Source organism: Bufo gargarizans, chromosome 1, assembly GCF_014858855.1.
Source record: "Bufo gargarizans isolate SCDJY-AF-19 chromosome 1, ASM1485885v1, whole genome shotgun sequence".
NCBI classification, from domain to species: Eukaryota; Metazoa; Chordata; class Amphibia; order Anura; family Bufonidae; genus Bufo; species Bufo gargarizans.
Window position 1 is genome coordinate 536,784,546 of NC_058080.1, and position 19,485 is coordinate 536,804,030.

A 19,485-nucleotide genomic window follows, 5' to 3' on the forward strand; every position below is an offset into this window, starting at 1 on the left:
GTGTGTGCCTTGACCTTGATGATGGCAACTTCCTCTGGTAACAACAGAGTTCATAAGTTCTAGTACAGAGTCTTTATTCTTTATAGGCTGGCCTGCAGATGTTAGGAAGTCCCTGGCCCGCCAAATAGGTTCATAAATATGTGCAATACCAAAAGCATACCTTGAGTCTGTGTGGATGTTCACCTTCTTCCCCTTGGCCATTTTACGCCTCAGTGAGTGCCTTCAATTCCGCCTCTTGTGCTGACATATGAGGTGGGAGTAGTTCTGCTGTACCTACCTCGTGCTGTGTGACCAGTGCATATCCAGTATGGAACCGGCCATCCTCTCCCATGAATCTGCTTCCATCTACTCAAAGTCAGGATTAGAAAGAGGTTTTTCCTGCTGCATTAATTGTATGCAATCATGAGGGCTATGTTCAACAAGATCAGTTAAAAGTTCTGATACACCTCCCTCCACCATTTCTGAATCTGTAATCTGTAACAGAGTAGCAGGATTCTGTAGCAGGATTTGTCCCAAAGTGGCAAGATGCCGTTGGCTGGGAGGGGGGAGTTAAATTTTTCACACAATCCCTTTAAGATGTGTTTTATGACCAACCAGATTAGGGTGCTCTCACATGTACAGATATCTGATTTCTGTCCAAATTTCTGTGTCTTAATAACCATTTAATCTGACATCTGTCAGCTGCCTGAAAAGTGATGTTGTGCATAAAATATCTGATAATCACAATGATTGTAGCATGTAAAAAAGAATCAAAAAGATCTCTAAAACTGAAACACATTATTGGGAATAGAAAGTTTTGTTTTGTTTTACTTTAGGATGGTCTTAGCTGAGGAAGTTGCGAATTGGTTGTAACTTAAGTTGCCAGTACACAATGGTGTCCAGCACGGCAGTGGGATCTGCATGCAGATCACTGCTAATTTCCAAGCTGTACCTGTACTTCCCAGGCCACATACAGCCAGGTCCATAAATATTGGGACATCGACACAATTCTATCATTTTTGGCTCTATACACCACCACAATGGATTTGAAATGAAACAAACAAGATGTGCTTTAACTGCAGACTGTCAGCTTTAATTTGAGGGTATTTACATCCAAATCAGGTGAACGGTGTAGGAATTACAAGAATTACAACAGTTTGCATATGTGCCCCCCACTTGTTAAGGGACCAAAAGTAATGGGACAGAATAATAATAATAAATCAAACTTTCTCTTTTTAATACTTGGTTGCAAATCCTTTGCAGTCAATTACAGCCTGAAGTCTGGAACTTATAGACATCACCAGACGCTAGGTTTCATCCCTCATGATGCTCTGCCAGTCTTCTACTGCAACGGTCTTCAGTTCCTGCTTGTTCTTGGGGCATTTTCCCTTCAGCAAGTGAAATGCATGCTCAGTCCGATTCAGGTCAGGTGATTAACTTGGCCATTGCATAACATTCCACTTCTTTCCCTTAAAAAACTCTTTGGTTGCTTTTGCAGTATGCTTTGGGTCATTGTCCATCTGCACTGTGAAGCACTGTCCAATGGGTTCTGAAGCATTTGGCTGAATATGATCAGATAATATTGCCCGAAACACTTCAGAATTCATCCTGCTGCTTTTGTCAGCAGTCACAACATCAATAAATACAAGAGAACCAGTTCCATTGGCAGCCATAGATGCCCACGCCATGACACTACCGCCACCACCATGCTTCACTGATGAGGTGGTATGCTTAGGATCATGAGCAGTTCCTTTCCTTCTCCATACTCTTCTCTTTCCATCACTCTGGTACAAGTTGATCTTGGTCTCATCTGTCCATAGGATGTTGTTCCACAACTGTGAAGGCTTTATTAGATGTCGTTTGGCAAATTCTAATCTGGCCTTCCTGTTTTTGAGGCTCACCAATGGTTTACATCTTGTGGTGAACCCTCTGTATTCACTCTGGTGAAGTCTTCTCTTGATTGTTGACTTTGACACACATACACCTACCTCCTGGAGAGTGTTCTTGATCTGGAAATAATTCTTCGGTCACCCACCACAGTTGTTTTCCATAGTCTTTTGGGTCTTTTGGTGTTGATGAGCTCACTGATGCATTCCTTCTTTTTAAGAATATTCAAAACAGTTGTTTTGGCCACGCCTAATGTTTTTGCCATCTCTCTGATGGGTTTGTTGCTTTTTTTCAGCCTAATGATGGCTTGCTTCACTGATAGTGACAGCTCTTTGGATCTCATCTTGAGAGTTGACAGCAACAGATTCCAAATGCAAATAGCACACTTGAAATGAACTCTGGACCTTTTATCTGCTCATTGTAATTGGGATAATGAGGGAATAACACACACCTGGCCATGGAACAGCTGAGAAGCCAATTGTCCCATTACTTTTGGTCCCTTAACAAGTGGGAGGTACATATGCAAACTGTTGTAATTCCTACACCGTTCATCTGATTTGTAAATAACCTCAAATTAAAGCCGACAGTCTGCAGTTAAAGCACATCTTGTTTGTTTCATTTCAAATCCATTGTGGTGGTGTATAGAGCCAAAAATTTTAAAATTGGAACGATGTCCCAATATTTATGGACCTGACTGTATGTACATGAAGATGAAGTTTGAAACAAATAGGTGTCGGACTGCAAGTAAAGGTGACGGACCACATTGTTTAGGGGCATCCTTACATAATATACACTAAACAAAAATATAAACGCAACACTTTCGGTTTTGCTCCCATTTTGCATAAGCTGAACTCAAAGATATGAAACATTTTCTACATATACAAAAGACCCATTACTCTCAAATATTGTTCACAAATCTGTCTAAATCTGTTTTAGTGAGCACTTTGCCTTTGCCGAAATAATCCATCCCACCTCACAGGTGTGGCATATCAAGGTGCTGATAAGACAGCATGAATGTTGCACAGGTGTGCCTTAGACTGACCACAATAAAAGGCCACTCTGAAATGTGCAGTTTGATCACACAGCACAATGCCACAGATGTTGCAACGTTTGAGGGAGCGTGTAATTGACATGCTGACTGCAGGAATGTCTACCAGAGCTGTTTCCCGTGCAATGAATGTTCATTTCTCTACCATAAGCCGTCTCCAAAGGCCTTTTAGAGAATTTCTGACGGTGCCCGTCGCAACTTTTGTGGTCTGGCGAGCTGGTGGACGTGAGCCGCAAATCGCAACCGGATTTGACAAGTACAGGTTTATTGAGAGACAACGCGTTTCGGGGTGAAGAACGCCGTTTCATCTTTACCTATTCACCCTATAAGCGCCTTTCTCATCCTGTGGCCACATATTTTCTGTTTTAGAGAATTTGGCAGTACATCCAACCAGCCTCACAACCGCAGACCACGTGTAACCACACCAGCCTAGGACCTCCACATCCAGCATGTTCACCTCAATGATCATCTGAGACCAGCCACCCGGACAGCTGCAGCAACAATCGGTTTGCATAACCAAAGAATTTCTGCACAAACTGTCCAAAACTGTCTCAGGGAAGCTCATCTGCATGCTAGTCGTCCTCATCAGGGTCTGGACCTGACTGCAGTTCATCGTCTTAACCAAATTGAGTGGGCAAATGCTCACATTCGATGGTGTTTGGCACGTTGGAGAGGCGTTCTGTTCATGGATAAGTCCCGGTTTTCTGATGTCAATGTTGTGGATCGAGTGGCCCATAGTGGTGGTGGGGTTATGGTATGGGCTGGCGTATGCTATGGAAAACAAACACAGGTGCATTTTATTGATGGCATTTTGAATGCACAAAGATATTGTGACGAGATCCTGAGGCGCACTGTTGTGCCATTCATCCACGACCACCACCTCATGTTGCAGCATGATAATGCACAGCCCCATATTGCAAGGATCTGTACACAATTCCTGGAAGCTGAAAATATCCCAGTTCTTGCATGTCCAGCATACTCAGGAGTGCACCAACATTCCACAGGCCACAATCAACAACCTGATCAACTCTATGCGACGGAGATGTGTTGCACTGTGTGAGGCAAATGGTGGCCACACCAGATACTGACTGATTTTCTGCCCCCCCCCCAAGTAAGGCAAAACTGTGCACATTTCAGAGTGGCATTTTATTGTGGGCAGTCTATAGCACACCTGTGAAATTTGCATGCTGTCTAATCAGCACCTTGATATGCCACACCTGTGAGGTGGGATGGATTATCTCGGCAAACGAGAAGTGCTTACAAACACAGATTTAGACAGATTTGTGAACAATATTTGAGAGTAATGGGTCTTTTGTGTATGTAGTAAATGTTTCAGATCTTTCAGTTCAGTTTATGCAAAATGGGAGCAAAACAGAAAGTGTTGCGTTTATATTTTGTTCAGTGTTTGTCTGTGTGTGCGCATGACCAACTCTAACCAGCTATATCATCTGTAAGAGCATCTGACTGGTCAAAAATCTGTAAAGAATTCCAAATACTCTACACTAAAAAAAGGTTTATTTATAATGAAAGCGACCCCGTCCCCTTTCATCGGGATGGACCCCTGTTACAGCACAAGTGTTCAGTAATAACTATAATGTGTTAACTCTAGCTCTGACTCCAAAGGTTGCCCTACCCTTTCATTTTATTGACATGCGTGTTTCTTGATAACTCTTAACTCTTTCAGTGCCACATAAGGACAATGAACACTAGTGCTTGTTTACTAAACATACAATACTTCAAAATCACAAGAATACAAAATACAAAAATAGAAGGGGAAAATATAAACTTTTATATGTATTTGCCATTGGTTATTTGGTTTTTATTAAGATGGAAGATACTAAAAACAAATTTCTGTCAGTATGACACAGTCATGAATTTAAAATGCAGATACTGAATGGGGTTATTTAGTTAAAAGAAGTTGACAGCTACTATATAATTCTATTCAAGATGAGCAAATCGATTCTAAACTAATTTGATTTGACCCAAATTTAGTAAAAATGGACCCGAATTCAAATTTTGGGTGATTTAATTTGGGCAGAGTGAGAGGGGGGAAATAAAAATGATTTTTTATTTTTTTTGTGAGAAATAAAAGATATAAATAATATCCTAGGAGACGTCTGAGTGTCATATGCAAATTATCTGGCCAATTGGAGCACTTTCAATTCGGTTAGAATTGATTTAAACCTGAATCGGTTGACCGATTTTACCAAATTGTACCCAAATAGAATTTTTAGCATATAGCTCTTGATAACAAAATCCAGGACATGATAAGAAACTAAGTGGCTTATCAGAACTGACTTAGTTGCCCATAGAAACCAATCAGATTTCACATTTCATTTTTCAGAGCTACTTTGAAAAATGGAAGGTTCAATCTGATTGGTTGCTGTTAGAATCTAAGACAGCTTTCCTTTATACTAGTTTTGTTAAATCCCCCCCCCCCCCCAACTGATGTTTGTTATCTCTGACATTCGATTTGTGACAAAAAAAATATATATATAAAAACTAAGTTGACTAGTCCAAATACACTCACACTCCACACTGCAAAAAGTACCAAACCCTGGTTCAATGACCATGGGATTACTGTGCTTGATTGGCCAGCAAACTCGCCTGACCTGAACCCCATAGAGAATCTATGGGGCATTGCCAAGAGAAAGACGAGAGACATGAGACCGAACAATACAGAAGAGCTGAAGGCTGTTAATGAAGCATCCTGGTCTTCCATAACACCTCAGCATAGCCATAGGCTGATAGCATCAATGCCACACCGCATTAAGGCAGTAATTGATGCAAAAGGGGCCCAAACCAAGTACCGAGTACATATGCATGATTATACTTTTCAGAGGTCCTACATTTTTCTATTTAACATCCTTTTTTTTTTATTGATTTCATGTAATATTCTAATTTTCTGAGATTGTGAATTTAGGGTTTTTATAAGCTGTAAACCATAATCATCCAAATTATAACAAATAAAGGCTTGAAATATCTCGCTTTGCATGTGATGAGTCTCTCATATACTAGTTTCACCTTTTAAGTTGCATTACTGAAATAAATGAACTTTTGCACAATATTCTAATTTCTCGAGTTTCACCTGTATGTCAGTTTGTAGCTGAGACATCCATGCTCACCTAACTTGGATCATTCAAGACTACAATTTCTTTTTCATTAAACCTTGACACTAGGGATGAGCGGGTATAATCTGAATTGCGTTATGGATTCCGTTACCACGGACCATAACACAATTCCATGACGGAATGCCTTTAGAGGCATTCCGTTATGCATTCCGTCATGGAATTGCGTTATGGTCCGCGGTAACGGAATCCACAATGCAATTCAGATTATACCACAACCCAAACCAGAATTTCAAAATATGAAATTCGCTCAACTCTAGTTGACACCTCTGGAGATGTAACTTTTTCTTCTTCAGTCGGAGGCAGTGCCCCCTTGTCTTTTAAGGGGATTTTACATTGAACATTTATTGTACGGCCCATTTACACAACGTAATCATGTCCCCTATTAGACGTCTCTTCTCAAGACAAAATAAATTTAATTATTTTAATCTTTTCTCATAACTAAGACCCTGCATGCTCCTTATTAGTTTAGTCGTTCTTCTTTGTACTTTGTAAAGTGGTAGTATTACATCCCTGCCCCGCGAGTCCATGCCTCGTTTAATGCATGACAATATATCCTGGTGGCCTTAGAAGACATTGTATACTATAATTTAATCTGCTATCCACAAGGACACCTAAATCCTTCTCTATAAGTGACTCTCCCAGTGCTACATCACCTAGGACAGAATAGTGAGAATATGGAGAAAAAAAATGTAATTCTGACACAGTTTTATGGGTTTTGTTTTCACAGTGTTCCCTACGCAGTAAAACTGACCTGTTAGCTTAATTTTATGGGTCAGTACGATTACAACAATACCACATTTGTACAGTTTTTGTTTTTTAATACTGAAATAAAACCTTTGTTTTTTTCTATTTTCATCGCCATATTCTGACCCCCCATAATTTTGTTTTATAGCCATGTCTACGGAGCTATGAGGGCTCATTTTTTGCAAGATGACCTGTAATTTTATTTATACCATATTGGAGTGTTTATGACTTTTTGATAGCTTTTTATAAAAAAAATGTGGAGGAGTGAAGTGATGAAAAAACTGTGAATTGACCATTTGATTTTCTTCCGTTGCGCAATTCGCCATATAGGATAAATTTTTAATGCTACAGGCATTATCAGACACGACAATGCCCATGATTTATATAGTTGTTTTTTTTTTATAATTTAAGATGTTTTTTTTTAGAGTGGCCTCAAAATGAAATAATTAGATTGCCATTTCTAATCAGTAATGGAATTTAATCCATTACGGAATAGAAAATTCAGTACATTTCAATGCAGTGCTGCCACCTACAGGCCTGAATTGGAATATACCTGTAATAGAAATGGTAACAGGTCTGTTAATACTAAGTAATGCCTTCCCTGATCTCTGCGAGGGAAAGGCGTTCCACCCCTGAGAGCGCATGCTTCTGAGTTTTTTTGTGTTATCACTAATCGCTGACATTAGTCCCAGGTGTTTGCTGTGTAACGCAGCAGGAATCTGGTGGCTATGGCGCTTGCTCTGGAGTAGGCACTATCTTTAACCACTTAAGGACCACAGGTTTATACCCCCCTAGTGACCAGGCCCTTTTTTACAAATCGGCACTTCACAACTTTAACGGTTTATTGCTTGGTCATGCAACTTGGCACCCAAATGAATTTTACCTCCTTTTCTTCTCACAAATACAGCTTTCTTTTGGTGCTATTTGATTGCTGCTGAGATTTAGTTTTTCTGATATTAATCAAAATAGACCGCAATTTTCTCAAAAAAAGTGTATTTTTAACTTTTTCTGGTAAAATTGTTAAAATATAATTACATTTCTATACAAGTTTGTGTCAGAATTTATTGTGCTACGACTTTGATTAAAAAAAAATCCAATAAGTGTATATTTATTGGTTTGCGCAAAAGTTATAGCGTTTACAAACTATGGTACAAAAATTTGAATTTCCACATTTTGAAGCAGCTCTGACTTTCTGAGCACCTGTCATGTTTCTTGAGGTGCTAGAATGCCAGGATAGTATAAATACCCCACAAATGACCCCATTTTAGAAAGAAGACGCCCCAAAGTATTCACGGAGGGGCATGGTGGGTTCATGTATGACTTAATTTTTTTTCACAAGTTAGCGGAAAATGACGCTTTGAGGAAAAAAATAAAAAATAAAGTTTCCATTTCTGCTAACTTCTGGCAAAAAAAAAAAAAAAAGCTCCCACGGACTCACTATGCCCCTCAGTGATTACCTTGGGGTGTCTTCTTTCCGAAATGGGGTCATTTTTGGGGTGTGTTTACTGTTCTGGCATTTTGGGCGGGGCTAAATTATGAGCAACCCTGTAAAGCCTAAAGGTACTCGTTGTCACACATGTGGTATCGCCGTACTCAGAAGAAGTAGGGCAATGTGTTTTGGGGTGTATTTTTACATATAACCATGCTGGGTGAGAGAAATATCTCTGTAAATTGACAACTTTGTATAATATTTTTTTTAAAGTTGTCATTTACAGAGATATTTCTCACACCCACCATGGGTATATGTAAAAATACACCCCAAAACACATTGCCCTACTTCTAAATACAGCGATACCACATGTGTGACACTTTCTTGCAGCCTAGGTGCAAAGTGGCCCAAATTCCAATGAGTACCTTTTAGGAGGGCATTTTTAGACATTTGGATTCCAGACTTCTTCTCACGCTTTTGGGCCCCTAAAATGGATCTGCAAAACACATACGGACGTCTGAATGGAGCCTTACAGGGGGGTGATCAATGACAGGGGGTGATCAGGGAGTCTATATGGGGTGATCATGGGTTAATAAGGAGTTAATAAGTGACAGGGGGGGGTGTAGTGTAGTGTGGTGATTGGTGCTACTTACAGAGCTGCCTGTGTCCTCTGGTGGTCGATCCAAGCAAAAGGGACCACCAGAGGAGCAGGTATATCAGACGCTATTTACAAAATAGCGTCTGACATACCTCTTTGATTGGATCTTTTAAAAATCTACAGCCTGCCAGCCAATGATCGCTGTCCGCAGGCTGTAGATGAACTTCTCAACTGCGCGATCCCGTGAGCGCTCATTCACAGGAAATCTCGGGTCTCACGAGATGATGCCTTTCGGCGTTAGTGTGACGGCAAGCGGTTAAAGACCCAACATCTGCCGGTGGATGTGGGGAAGGCATTAATAAATAAGTTAAATGTGGACTCAGCACTGAACCCTCACCTCAAAAAAACAAATCAGGTTAGTCTGAAAACATCTGTTCTTGGTAAACCCATGATGGCTATCACTTACGATATTAACATATTAACAGTCACATACTCCTGTATATAGTGCCTGAAGAATCCTTCAAACAGTGTTCCCCACAACAGAAGTTAAGCTTACTGGTCTACAATTTCCTGGGGAAGATCTAGAGTCCTTTTGAAAATGGGCACCATGATTTTGAAAGGTCCAATTGAAAATGGGCACCACATTTGCCTTGTGCCCAATTATTAGCCAATACAAGTGGCCAATGTAAAAACTACAGGGTTAATTTAAAGGGAGTCTTTCACCTAATCTGAGCGTTTTAGACCGCTCAGATCAGGTTATAGACTCTTTGACCCTCATTACAATGTTACCTTTGTTTTCTGTGTCCCTAGTCCAGATATATATATATATATATATTTAAAAAAAAAATTTAAACGTATGCAAATGAGCTTCTGAAGGTGCCTAGGCGCGGCGTTACTGGGCGATGTGCCCAGAAAAACACACCTCTTTCAGACCTCTGTCCCGCCCTTCTGTCCTATTATTACCTCCTCTGCCTCCAGCCGGCGGACTTCACGAGCGGCAAGAGAAGAAGTCAGGCTGGGAAGTGGCCCGCACCTGCGCACTGCTCTGCCCATTATGGGCAGAGGAACAGCTTTTCATATTGCACATGCGCCGGTCGGATGTCTTTAGAATTAGGTGAAAGACTCCCTTTAAAAAATAAATAAAAACTTTCTTTTTCCTACATTATTCTTCAGAACCTGATCCCTTAACGCATATATAATCTCCACATCCCATACATTGAAATGCACTTTATATCTGTGCACAGATACTGGTTCATGAAGCCTTTTGTGTGCTCCAACACTTTTGGTATAAAGATGGCTGAACCATTGTACAAAAGGGAACAGTTTGACCATTTGTATTCATCTAATTAATTCAATATCTATTCAAAGTTTATATAGTAAACTGTGTGACTTTCATTTTGTAGGGAAGACCCATGGCATGTGGCCAAACTGATCAAATCTTACTTACAGCAGCACAATATTCCTCAGAGGGAAGTGGTGGACACCACGGGGCTTAACCAGTCACATTTATCCCAGCACCTCAACAAGGGTACACCCATGAAAACTCAAAAGCGGGCAGCCCTATACACCTGGTATGTCGGTAAACAGCGAGAAGTTGCAAGGCGTGAGTATTGCTAAATATCTAAGGGATCGAATTTGTGAAAAAGCTGCATGGGGCCCTAATACTTATGTTTTAATGACAGAGTTCACACACGCAGGCCAAACCATGATGTCAGATGATATGTCTTGTGACGAAATACCAAATAAGAAAATGAGAAGAAACCGATTCAAGTGGGGTCCAGCTTCACAACACATTCTGTTCCAAGCCTATGAACGACAGAAGAATCCAAGCAAAGAGGAACGTGAAGCACTTGTTGAGGAATGCAACAGGTAAAAAAAATCTGCAAAAAAAATGGTTCTGGGCATAGGCCCAAGACAAACATCTTTTTTGTGAATGTGACTGTACTGTAATGACCTCAAAAATGATATGCAATATCTACAGATACTTACCTGCTATTTATTTTCCTGAGCTCATCTGTATTATGGTAGAGCCTTGATCTGTGACTACACTTTAGCTACATGCCTACAGGGAGTCTAAGGTAGTCTAAGACACACCCAGTCTCTTCATTAGTTCAGGCTGTTGCTCTCTCGCTCCTCTGCAGCTCTGCCTTTTCAGATAGGCTGCTGTGTATAATCACAAGTCCATCACAGGCTCACCAGGAAGTCAGTGCATGGAGGGCCAAAGTGTGGCCCCATAGAAATGAATGGGTGCGCAATTCTATTCCGCAAAATGCGGAAAGAAATTGCGGACGTGTGAATGGACCCTTAGGCCTCATGCACATTGCCGTGTCTCTATTGGGATCTGTAAAATACGGATACCTTCTGTGTGCACCTATTTTTCTCACTCCCATCATTAGAGATGACTAGGCTTCCTCACAACAGACAAGAAAAGGACATGCTCTCTAATTAATGTAACAGACATATGGATGCAGTCCCATAGAAATGAATAGGCCTATGTGCAATACACAAAAGATGCGGATCGGACACGGATGCAAAATATGGTCAAGTGCATAAACCGTTTTCCAAAATGCATCAGAAGATCCATTCTGGATCTCCTGACAAGTGATGTCACTGCAGCGAGACTGCTGGTTACTGGGTATCGCTGTCCTATCTGGTATGCCAGCAGCCAGGGCGCACCCACACTTGCATATTGAACTTTGTTTTTATCGATCCTGTTTGAGTCTTTGCACTGGTGAATTACCTAAACCTGAAGAACAAAGTAAACCATTATTGGCAAGGAAGGGACAGTACCATTATTGGGCAGCACATGGGACTACACCTAATCAGGACCAAGTAGAGAATTTACACACGTGACTGCTCCCTCTGCCTGATAGAACCGGTAGTGTATATGGATACGGAGGACTGTTCTTTAGAAGAACAGCGTTATGTGATGAAAGGTTAATGGTATATGGGTGTGCAATTGTGTTGTAGAACCAACTTTTTATAAGTAAGGGCTCATGCACACAAGCCAGTTCACGTACGGGTAGCACCTGCAGTGAATATTGACCCATTAAAGTCAATAGGTTTAGGCACATGCTCTGCCTGAAAAAAAAAAAGCTGCATATTCCATCTTTTGCATTTTTCATGCAAGAATAGGTCTGCATGAAAAAAACCGCATGTGCTGCGCTTTTTTCGTGCAGGAGTCACCTATTCAAGTCAATAGATCAGAGAAAAACAAAAAACAAGCACATTGATTCAGGGTCCATTTTTAAGGTTTTTTTTTTTCACGTGCATAAAAAAATTGACAGAAAATATGCAAGGACTTTTAACACAATCACCTAGAAAACACTGAAGAAAAACGGAGGGGAAAAAAGTCAGTTTTTCACTGACAGAATCCCACAAGTTTAGGAACTCGTGCACAACCCCTAAAAGTCAGTCAATTCTTTTATTCTGTTAATTCAAGGGCAGAGTGTATACAGAGAGGGGTGTCCCCATCTCAAGCACAAGGCCTGGGCTCCAACTTGGTGACAGAAGTGCGAGTGTACAACTGGTTTGCAAATCGGCGCAAGGAAGAAGCATTTCGACACAAGCTAGCAATGGACACATACAATGGTCAACAGAGCTCTGCACCTTCTCTGTCAGTCCACGAACTCTCTACAGCCAAAGCAACAGGTAAGCAGGCCCGGTGCTATAATAAGGCAGACCAAGCGGCTGTCTTAGGGCACAGAGAAGGGGGGGGGGGGGGGGGGGGGAGAGAGAGAAAAATGAAACTTTTTTTAATTTTTATTAATCACTTGCACGCCACTGGCCGCCTGCGGCTGTTCTCCTCTGTGTGGTGGTCCTGATATCTTCTCTCTGGGATCCCAAGTCCAGACAAGTTGTTTGAAGACCTTTCCCACTCAGCCAATCAGTGGCTGCAGCTGTGTCACGTCTCATGGCAGTGATTTCCTGCTGAGCCAATCACTGGCCTGACACGTGACACAGCTGCGGCCACTGATTGGCTGAGTGGAAAGGGTCCTTAAAGTCTTGTCGGGAGCCCAGAGAGAAGATACCAGGACCACACAGAGGAGAAGGGGAGCTGCTGCAGATGGGACCAGGGCCAGGTGAGGAGCATAATGGTCACATTTCTCCTACTCTTTTCTACATCACCCCCACCAAGTTCTGGGGGGAGGGGAGGGACGCCAAAATGTAGCTTTGCTTGTGTGGGCAAAAATCCTTGCACCGTCCTGCAGGTAAGAAGCATGCCTGTGTCCTACAATGTTCAGATGACTCAATGCTTCCCATTCTGCCATACTTTTTATCTTTACAGGTCTTCGTTATTCTCAAGACTCCGGCACTGAGCGAGGGAACTCAATGGTGACCAACCAAAGCAGTATGTCTCCGTCTGGTATAGAGCACAGCCACAGTCTCATGAACAGTGACAAGTTGATTCCAACATCAGGGGGCTCCCTTCCACCTGTCAGCACACTGACTGCTCTGCATAGCCTGGACCACGGACAGCATACTCTTAGCCAAGCACAAAATCTAATTATGGCTTCGTTACCTAGCGTCATGACAATTGGAACAGACGCGGCACTTGGACACGGGTTTAGCAATTCTGGCCCTTCAACTTTACTCATAGGTATGGAAACCAAATATATGGTCCAAAGAACAAATTAGTTGTGTATAAACGGATCCTGTTGTACACATATAATCTTGCATTCTCACATAGGTCAACCTGGGGTAGTTAGCTAGGCAAGAGAGTGTAAACCAGATTTATCAAATTAGACTTATTTTCCAGAAATTTGTGTGACATTTCATCCATTTGGTGGACATTATGGTCCATACATACTCACATAGGTCAACCTTTAAAGTCATAAATGTGTGGGAGATTTTATGAAGCCCTGTATGAAAGTTTTCTGGCAAAATAAGTCACACACTTTGTTGTATGCCATTTTTGTGGACAAAATTTGAAACCTTTGTGATTTTACACTAGTCCCATAACTTCTGGAAAATGGGTGAGAAAGAGCGAGTGGTTAGCTAGGCAAGTAGGTGTACACCCGATTAATCAAAAGTAATATTTTCCAGAAAATCATGTGACTACGATTAATTTACTGCAAATTACAGCAATGCAGACTCAAATGAAACAGGCTCACAAAATACCCCTCGTGTTAAATCTCCCACTACGGTCAGTTTTGCTGAAGGCAATGTTGCTATTATTAGCGAAAAATTGATCAAGATGTCACATGATGTTGATTTAGAGATGAGCAAATTGATCCTTTAGAATCTAATGTGTTCAAAACCAGCCTCCTGGAGCACTAAAGGGCTGGGCCCACTGCTGAAGAGATTCCCCACTCCCTTTGATTAACTGGGCCAGACATCTCCAACGGCCTGGCCAATCTTGGGCCTGCACCATTGCTCCAAGTTTTGGAGCATGAGCAGAGGATCTGCTGCTAGCTACCTGAGCAGTGCAGATAACCGACTGCATGCATCGCTGACCTCTTGGTACACAATGAAGTGGAGGCTTCAGATGGAGGAGAGCTGAATCCACTTCTGGGTGTACTCGGACGCCGGCGCCACATGCGCAGTCAGTATATGCACTGCTCAGGTAGCAGCAGCAGATAATCTGTGCTTGCGTCAATACTTGGAGCAAAGGTGCAAACACAAGATTGACAGGCCAGGTGAGATGTCTGGCCCCCTCAATCAAGGTGGAAGGGGGAGTATCTTCAGCTGAGGGGCCAGCCAGGAGACTGATGGTAAACAAATTCAATTTGTTAAAATCGATTCACTCATCTCTAACGTCGATGCATTTGTAGCATCTTTTAAATATGTCTGGAGACGTTTGTTTTTTTTCCAGCTACCTATTAAAGTGAGATTGAGCAAAAATGTTGAAAGATTTTAAAAAGTTGCAGTTCATAAATATGTCTAAATCCAGCAAGCCACTCTGCTTTTGCAAGGTGCAAACGGCTCTAATTTCTTGCACAAATGATTAAAAATGTCTTCCAATAAATAAGACACACTTTGGCATAAAATGCTAAACTTTTATTCATGTCTTTGCCTTTAATTAAAATTCTAATTTAAATTATTACATAGATTTTTACATTTGATTTGTGAAGCAGTCTGGAGAGAAGGGGATATCCAGACTAATAATACATTATATAGTAGGAAAATAAGGTTTCACTTCAGGCTAACTTTGTGTTTCAGGTCTTACATCCCAATCTCAGAGTGTCCCTGTGATAAACAGTGTTGGCAGCAGTCTGACCACCTTGCAGCCCGTTCAGTTCTCTCAGCAAATCCATCCTTCCCACCAGCAGCCTATAGTACAACAGGTCCAAGGCCATATGTCACAGAATCCATTCATGGCCACAATGGCTCAGCTCCAGTCTCCACATGGTAAGAGACGATAGTCAGGTTTAGAGGGACACCATCACCGTGGACCAGCCCTATTAACTACTTTACTTTATGACTAGTATACCTGATACTGAGCTTAGATAAGTCATTTTTATCTCTATATATTCACTTCAGCTCCCCTGCTGAACACCGGCAAAGTAATGCACAGAAGGGACTCTTCCAGGAGTCTTCTCCATTATGTGTGAAAACCAAGGAGTCTGTTGGTTTGCCTGTACACAGTGAGTACAGAGATAAAAATTACTGATCTGAGCTTAGCTTAGATCAGAGATAAAAAAGACTGATCTGAGCTCAGCTTAGCGTCCAGGACACTGTCTATACAGTACTGGTAATAGGGTTGGTCCACGGTGACAGTGTCCCTCTAAGTAAAATTGGGTCCATCTGAAGATTTTCTCAACAGAATTTTCATTTTCACAGCTTTTTATGGCCATAAACCTGATGTTGCACAGTATGCATCTGCTAGCTTCTTTCCACAAACAATGGTCATCACTGACACTTCTAACCTGGGAACCTTAACGAGCCTGACCCCCAGCAAACAGGTAATAGTCCACATACTACACCTATCTTCTCATTCATCTACAGATATAAGGGACTGCACGTATTTATTGTGAAACTCTCTAACCAGATTTGATAAATCTACCCCATTATTCTCCTCTCTACAGATTCATTCACTGCACTCTAGTGGACAAGGAGATTCTCAGCTTCAGAGTCAGGACTCCAACATCCTCCATCTCGCTCCCAGCCACCGTCTCTCCCCAAGCTCAACCAGTAAGGAGCAAACCTTGAGTAAGAAAGTTTGATGTACATTCATCAAAACCCGTTTCTCTATCACAAGGGACCAAATTGTACTAGGTTCATACAGAACTAGCTGAGTGCTAGTTTACTGTGTAGGTACTCGGAAGTAACTAAGGTCCCATTCAGACAGCCATATTATGGAAGCATCATAGCTTCTACATACAGCCACAACTTTCGATTTAGTTACCCTTATAATGCTGTTAGTTTTGGCCACTAGACCAGCGTTTGGGCCAGGATTTTCAGCTGTAATAGAGATGCTAAAATGCACCCACCTTACTGCTGTCTGAATGAGACCTTACATATGATAATGTTTGTGCATCTCATGTGTAACGCTGATGTGATATCAACTATTGTTAATGGTGGATCCTGTGTTGGCTATACAGAGGTTTTACATGTCATTGTAATTTTGCCTGTGATAATAATGAGATGACTGCTGAAAAGTTACCTGTACAGAACACCAAAAATTAAAAAAAAAAAGTGTCATTTTCTGATGATGCATTCCCTTTGACTTTTTTTTTTTTTTTTAAATAAGAACAGGCACAAAAAATACAAATACATCACCAAAATAACAACAATGTTTATGCCCCCTAAGGGAAGATTCACACAGGTTTATGGCTTTTTTTTTGCTTAAAGGTCTCATGCACACAAACGTATTCTATTTCCGTGTCCATTCCGTTTTTTTTTTTGCGGATAGGATGCAGACCCATTCATTTCAACGGGTCCGCAAAAAATTTCCATTCCGTAGCCCGCAAAAAAAATATAACAGGTCCTATTGTTGTCTATTTTAGGCATTGTTACAATGAATCAGCAAAAAAAAAACAAAAAAAAAAACGAATGGCATACAGATGTCATCCGTTTTTTTTTTTTGCTGATCCGCAATTTGCGGACTGCAAAAAACATACGGTCGTGTGCATGTAGACTACAGACGACCTTTCACCAGTCCTGACATGCCTGTTTTAATAGCTCCATGCATTCCCCATGTTATGCGCCGCACAGACCTGTCACTTACCAGTAGAAGGAGCGCCGGCCGGCCACAGACAGTTCAGGTAAGTATAAGCTAAGTAACCATGGCAGCCAGGACTGCAGTAGCGTCCTGGCTGCCAGGACTGCAGTAGCGTCCTGGCTGCCAGGACTGCAGTAGCGTCCTGGCTGCCATGGTAACCGATCGGAGCCCCAGCGATTAAACTGGGACTCCGATCGGAAATGCCGCTCCACTGCCACCAATGATGGGGGGAGGGGGGTTATTGTAGTTGCTGGCCACCAATGCTTTTAATACTGGGGAGGGAGTGGGGGGGTCTGGCCCCTGCTGCCTGGCAGCACCCGATCAGGGGGCTGAGATCCGAACAATTAACCCCTCAGGTGCGGCACCTGAGGGGTTAATTGTGCGGATCACAGCCCCCTGTAAGAGATCGGGTGGTGCCAGGCAGCAGGGGGCAGTTATGTACACAGTTCTTAGTATATTTTAAGTTGAAGCGTCCCCATCACTATGGGAACGCCTTTGTGTTAGTATATACTGTTGGATCTGAGTTTTCACGATCTAACTCAAATCCGATGGTATATTCTAACATAGAGGCGTTCCCATGGTGATGGGGACTCTTCAAGTTAAAATATACCATCGGGTTGGAGAAAACGCTGATCCGATGGTATATTAATAGGGACTCCTGACTTCTGTTTTCTGTCGGGTCGGATCTGTTTGCAATTGCACCATATTGTGTCAACGTCAAACGGATCCATCCCCATTGACTTGCATTGCCAGGCGGACACCAAAACACCGCAAGCAGCGTTTTGGTGTCCGCCTCTAGAGCGGAATGGAGCCAAACTGATGCATTCTGAACGGATCCTTATCCATTCAGAATGCATTGGGTATGAACGGATCCGCTTGGGGCCGCTTGTGAGAGCCCTCAAACGGATCTCACAAGCGGAACCCCAAACGCAAGTGTGAAAGTAGCCTAAAAACAATTCTAGAGCATCTATTCTTATGTCTGTATGATGTGCCATTCCTTTATTATTTCTACTAGAAGTTATGACTGAATTGCTATTAAACCTTCAGTAAAGGTACAGAGGGGTGTTAATCAGTTAGGGAGGGGGGTGTACCTGCACAGTCTGACAATGGCAGCACTGATTGGATAGTGTGAGTCTGTGCAGGTACACCCCCCCAACTTGTTACCACCCCTCTGTACCCTTACTGAAGGCTGCTAGCAATTCATTCATAACTTCTAGTAGAAATAATAAAGGAATGGAGCAACATAAAGCCATAAGAATAGATGCTCCAGAATTGTTATTACATGGAGAATGCATCTAGCAATTAAAATAAGCATGTCAGGAGTGGTGAAAGGTCCTCTTTAACATCTACGGGAAATAGGAAAAGCAGTTTTTTGGCTGCAGCCGTTTTTGTTTTAAAATTTAAATCAAGGCTCCTTTTTTAATGTTCGTTTTTCTATCTCCCCCTCTATAGGGAAAAAAAATGCAATCCAATCCACAAGTTTGTTCTGGGGGAAAAAAAAAAAAAAAGCCATAAAGAACACATGCGATACTGAAAAATTCAAGCAAGTGCTTTTTATGGTGTTTTTTTTGTAGTAAAATAATGCCAGGGCAAACTTGTGTGTGAAGGACACATAAAAAAGGTTTTTACTCATGATACTAACACTGCAAAGAGACAGGCGCAAACTGCAGCTGTCTTATCACTACTGCAGCATCGCAACCTGCCAATGCTGTCACAGCTGAATTTTCTGGGTATGGACGACAAAAGATACCGTGAAGCAATGCTTATGGATGCTTTAAAGAAAAATCTGTGCAGTCATTTTCGCTTTGTTCCAATGATAACACTAACCCTAATATACCATCCATATTACCAAATTTCTGTATTATGGGTATAGTAATATAGCAAAAGTGTAAGCCACATATCTCAGAGCCATGTTTAGTTTTTATCTTTTTAATAAAAATTGTTTACAAGATTTCAACGTAAAACATATAATGAACAACCAAAAATACCTTGGACCAAAGGTTCATACTCTGATCTCTCACTTTATTCTCTTTTCTTGGTACAGTGTCTTCAGCAAGCTTGGTACACTACCAGAATTCCAGTACCCCAGAGAGCCACAGCCACCTCCTATCCCCTTCACACAACACTCTGGACAATTATATGTCCACACAGATGGCATCTTCCTCACAGTGAAGGACCTGCGACCACAGCTTGACCTGCCAGTAAAGTACATTCCTTGGACTCATGCTAAATAATGGAGGTACAAGAGAGGACTTGTCAGTGTTAGACCTAACGAAGGTTGCAAGTATCAGGTCTATGAAGATTATCCTCCATCTCTGGAGATGCGACTAGAACCAAGTTGTGCAGAATGGCTAGCATGTAGCTATTCTAGCATACATGCATGAACTGGAAACTTCAGTAACAGCTAAAACCACTGAACACTTCTGATGAACTTGTCTCAAGCCAACATTCGATTTCTGTACATCATGAACACAGTATTTGCCTGGATAAGTCATTGATAAACCA

General features: G+C 41.7%; 1 protein-coding gene across 2 annotated transcripts in view; it reads left to right on the forward strand.

The window, feature by feature from the left end:
• The window catches only part of HNF1A (HNF1 homeobox A), a 55,078-nt gene extending 35,916 nt beyond the window's left edge, over positions 1-19,162 (forward strand). The window contains exons 2-9 of one of the 2 annotated variants that reach the window (XM_044275445.1): positions 10,220-10,419; positions 10,499-10,685; positions 12,259-12,467; positions 13,105-13,416; positions 14,979-15,167; positions 15,600-15,721; positions 15,845-15,950; positions 19,025-19,162. In XM_044275445.1, coding sequence (XP_044131380.1) covers positions 10,220-10,419; positions 10,499-10,685; positions 12,259-12,467; positions 13,105-13,416; positions 14,979-15,167; positions 15,600-15,721; positions 15,845-15,950; positions 19,025-19,152 — 1,453 coding nt within the window. In that variant the 3' untranslated portion in view covers positions 19,153-19,162. Of the gene's footprint in view, positions 1-10,219; positions 10,420-10,498; positions 10,686-12,258; positions 12,468-13,104; positions 13,417-14,978; positions 15,168-15,599; positions 15,722-15,844; positions 15,969-19,024 lie in introns of both variants that reach the window. The other variant, XM_044275444.1, reaches the window with a different exon arrangement.
• Positions 19,163-19,485: the final 323 nt, after the last annotated feature.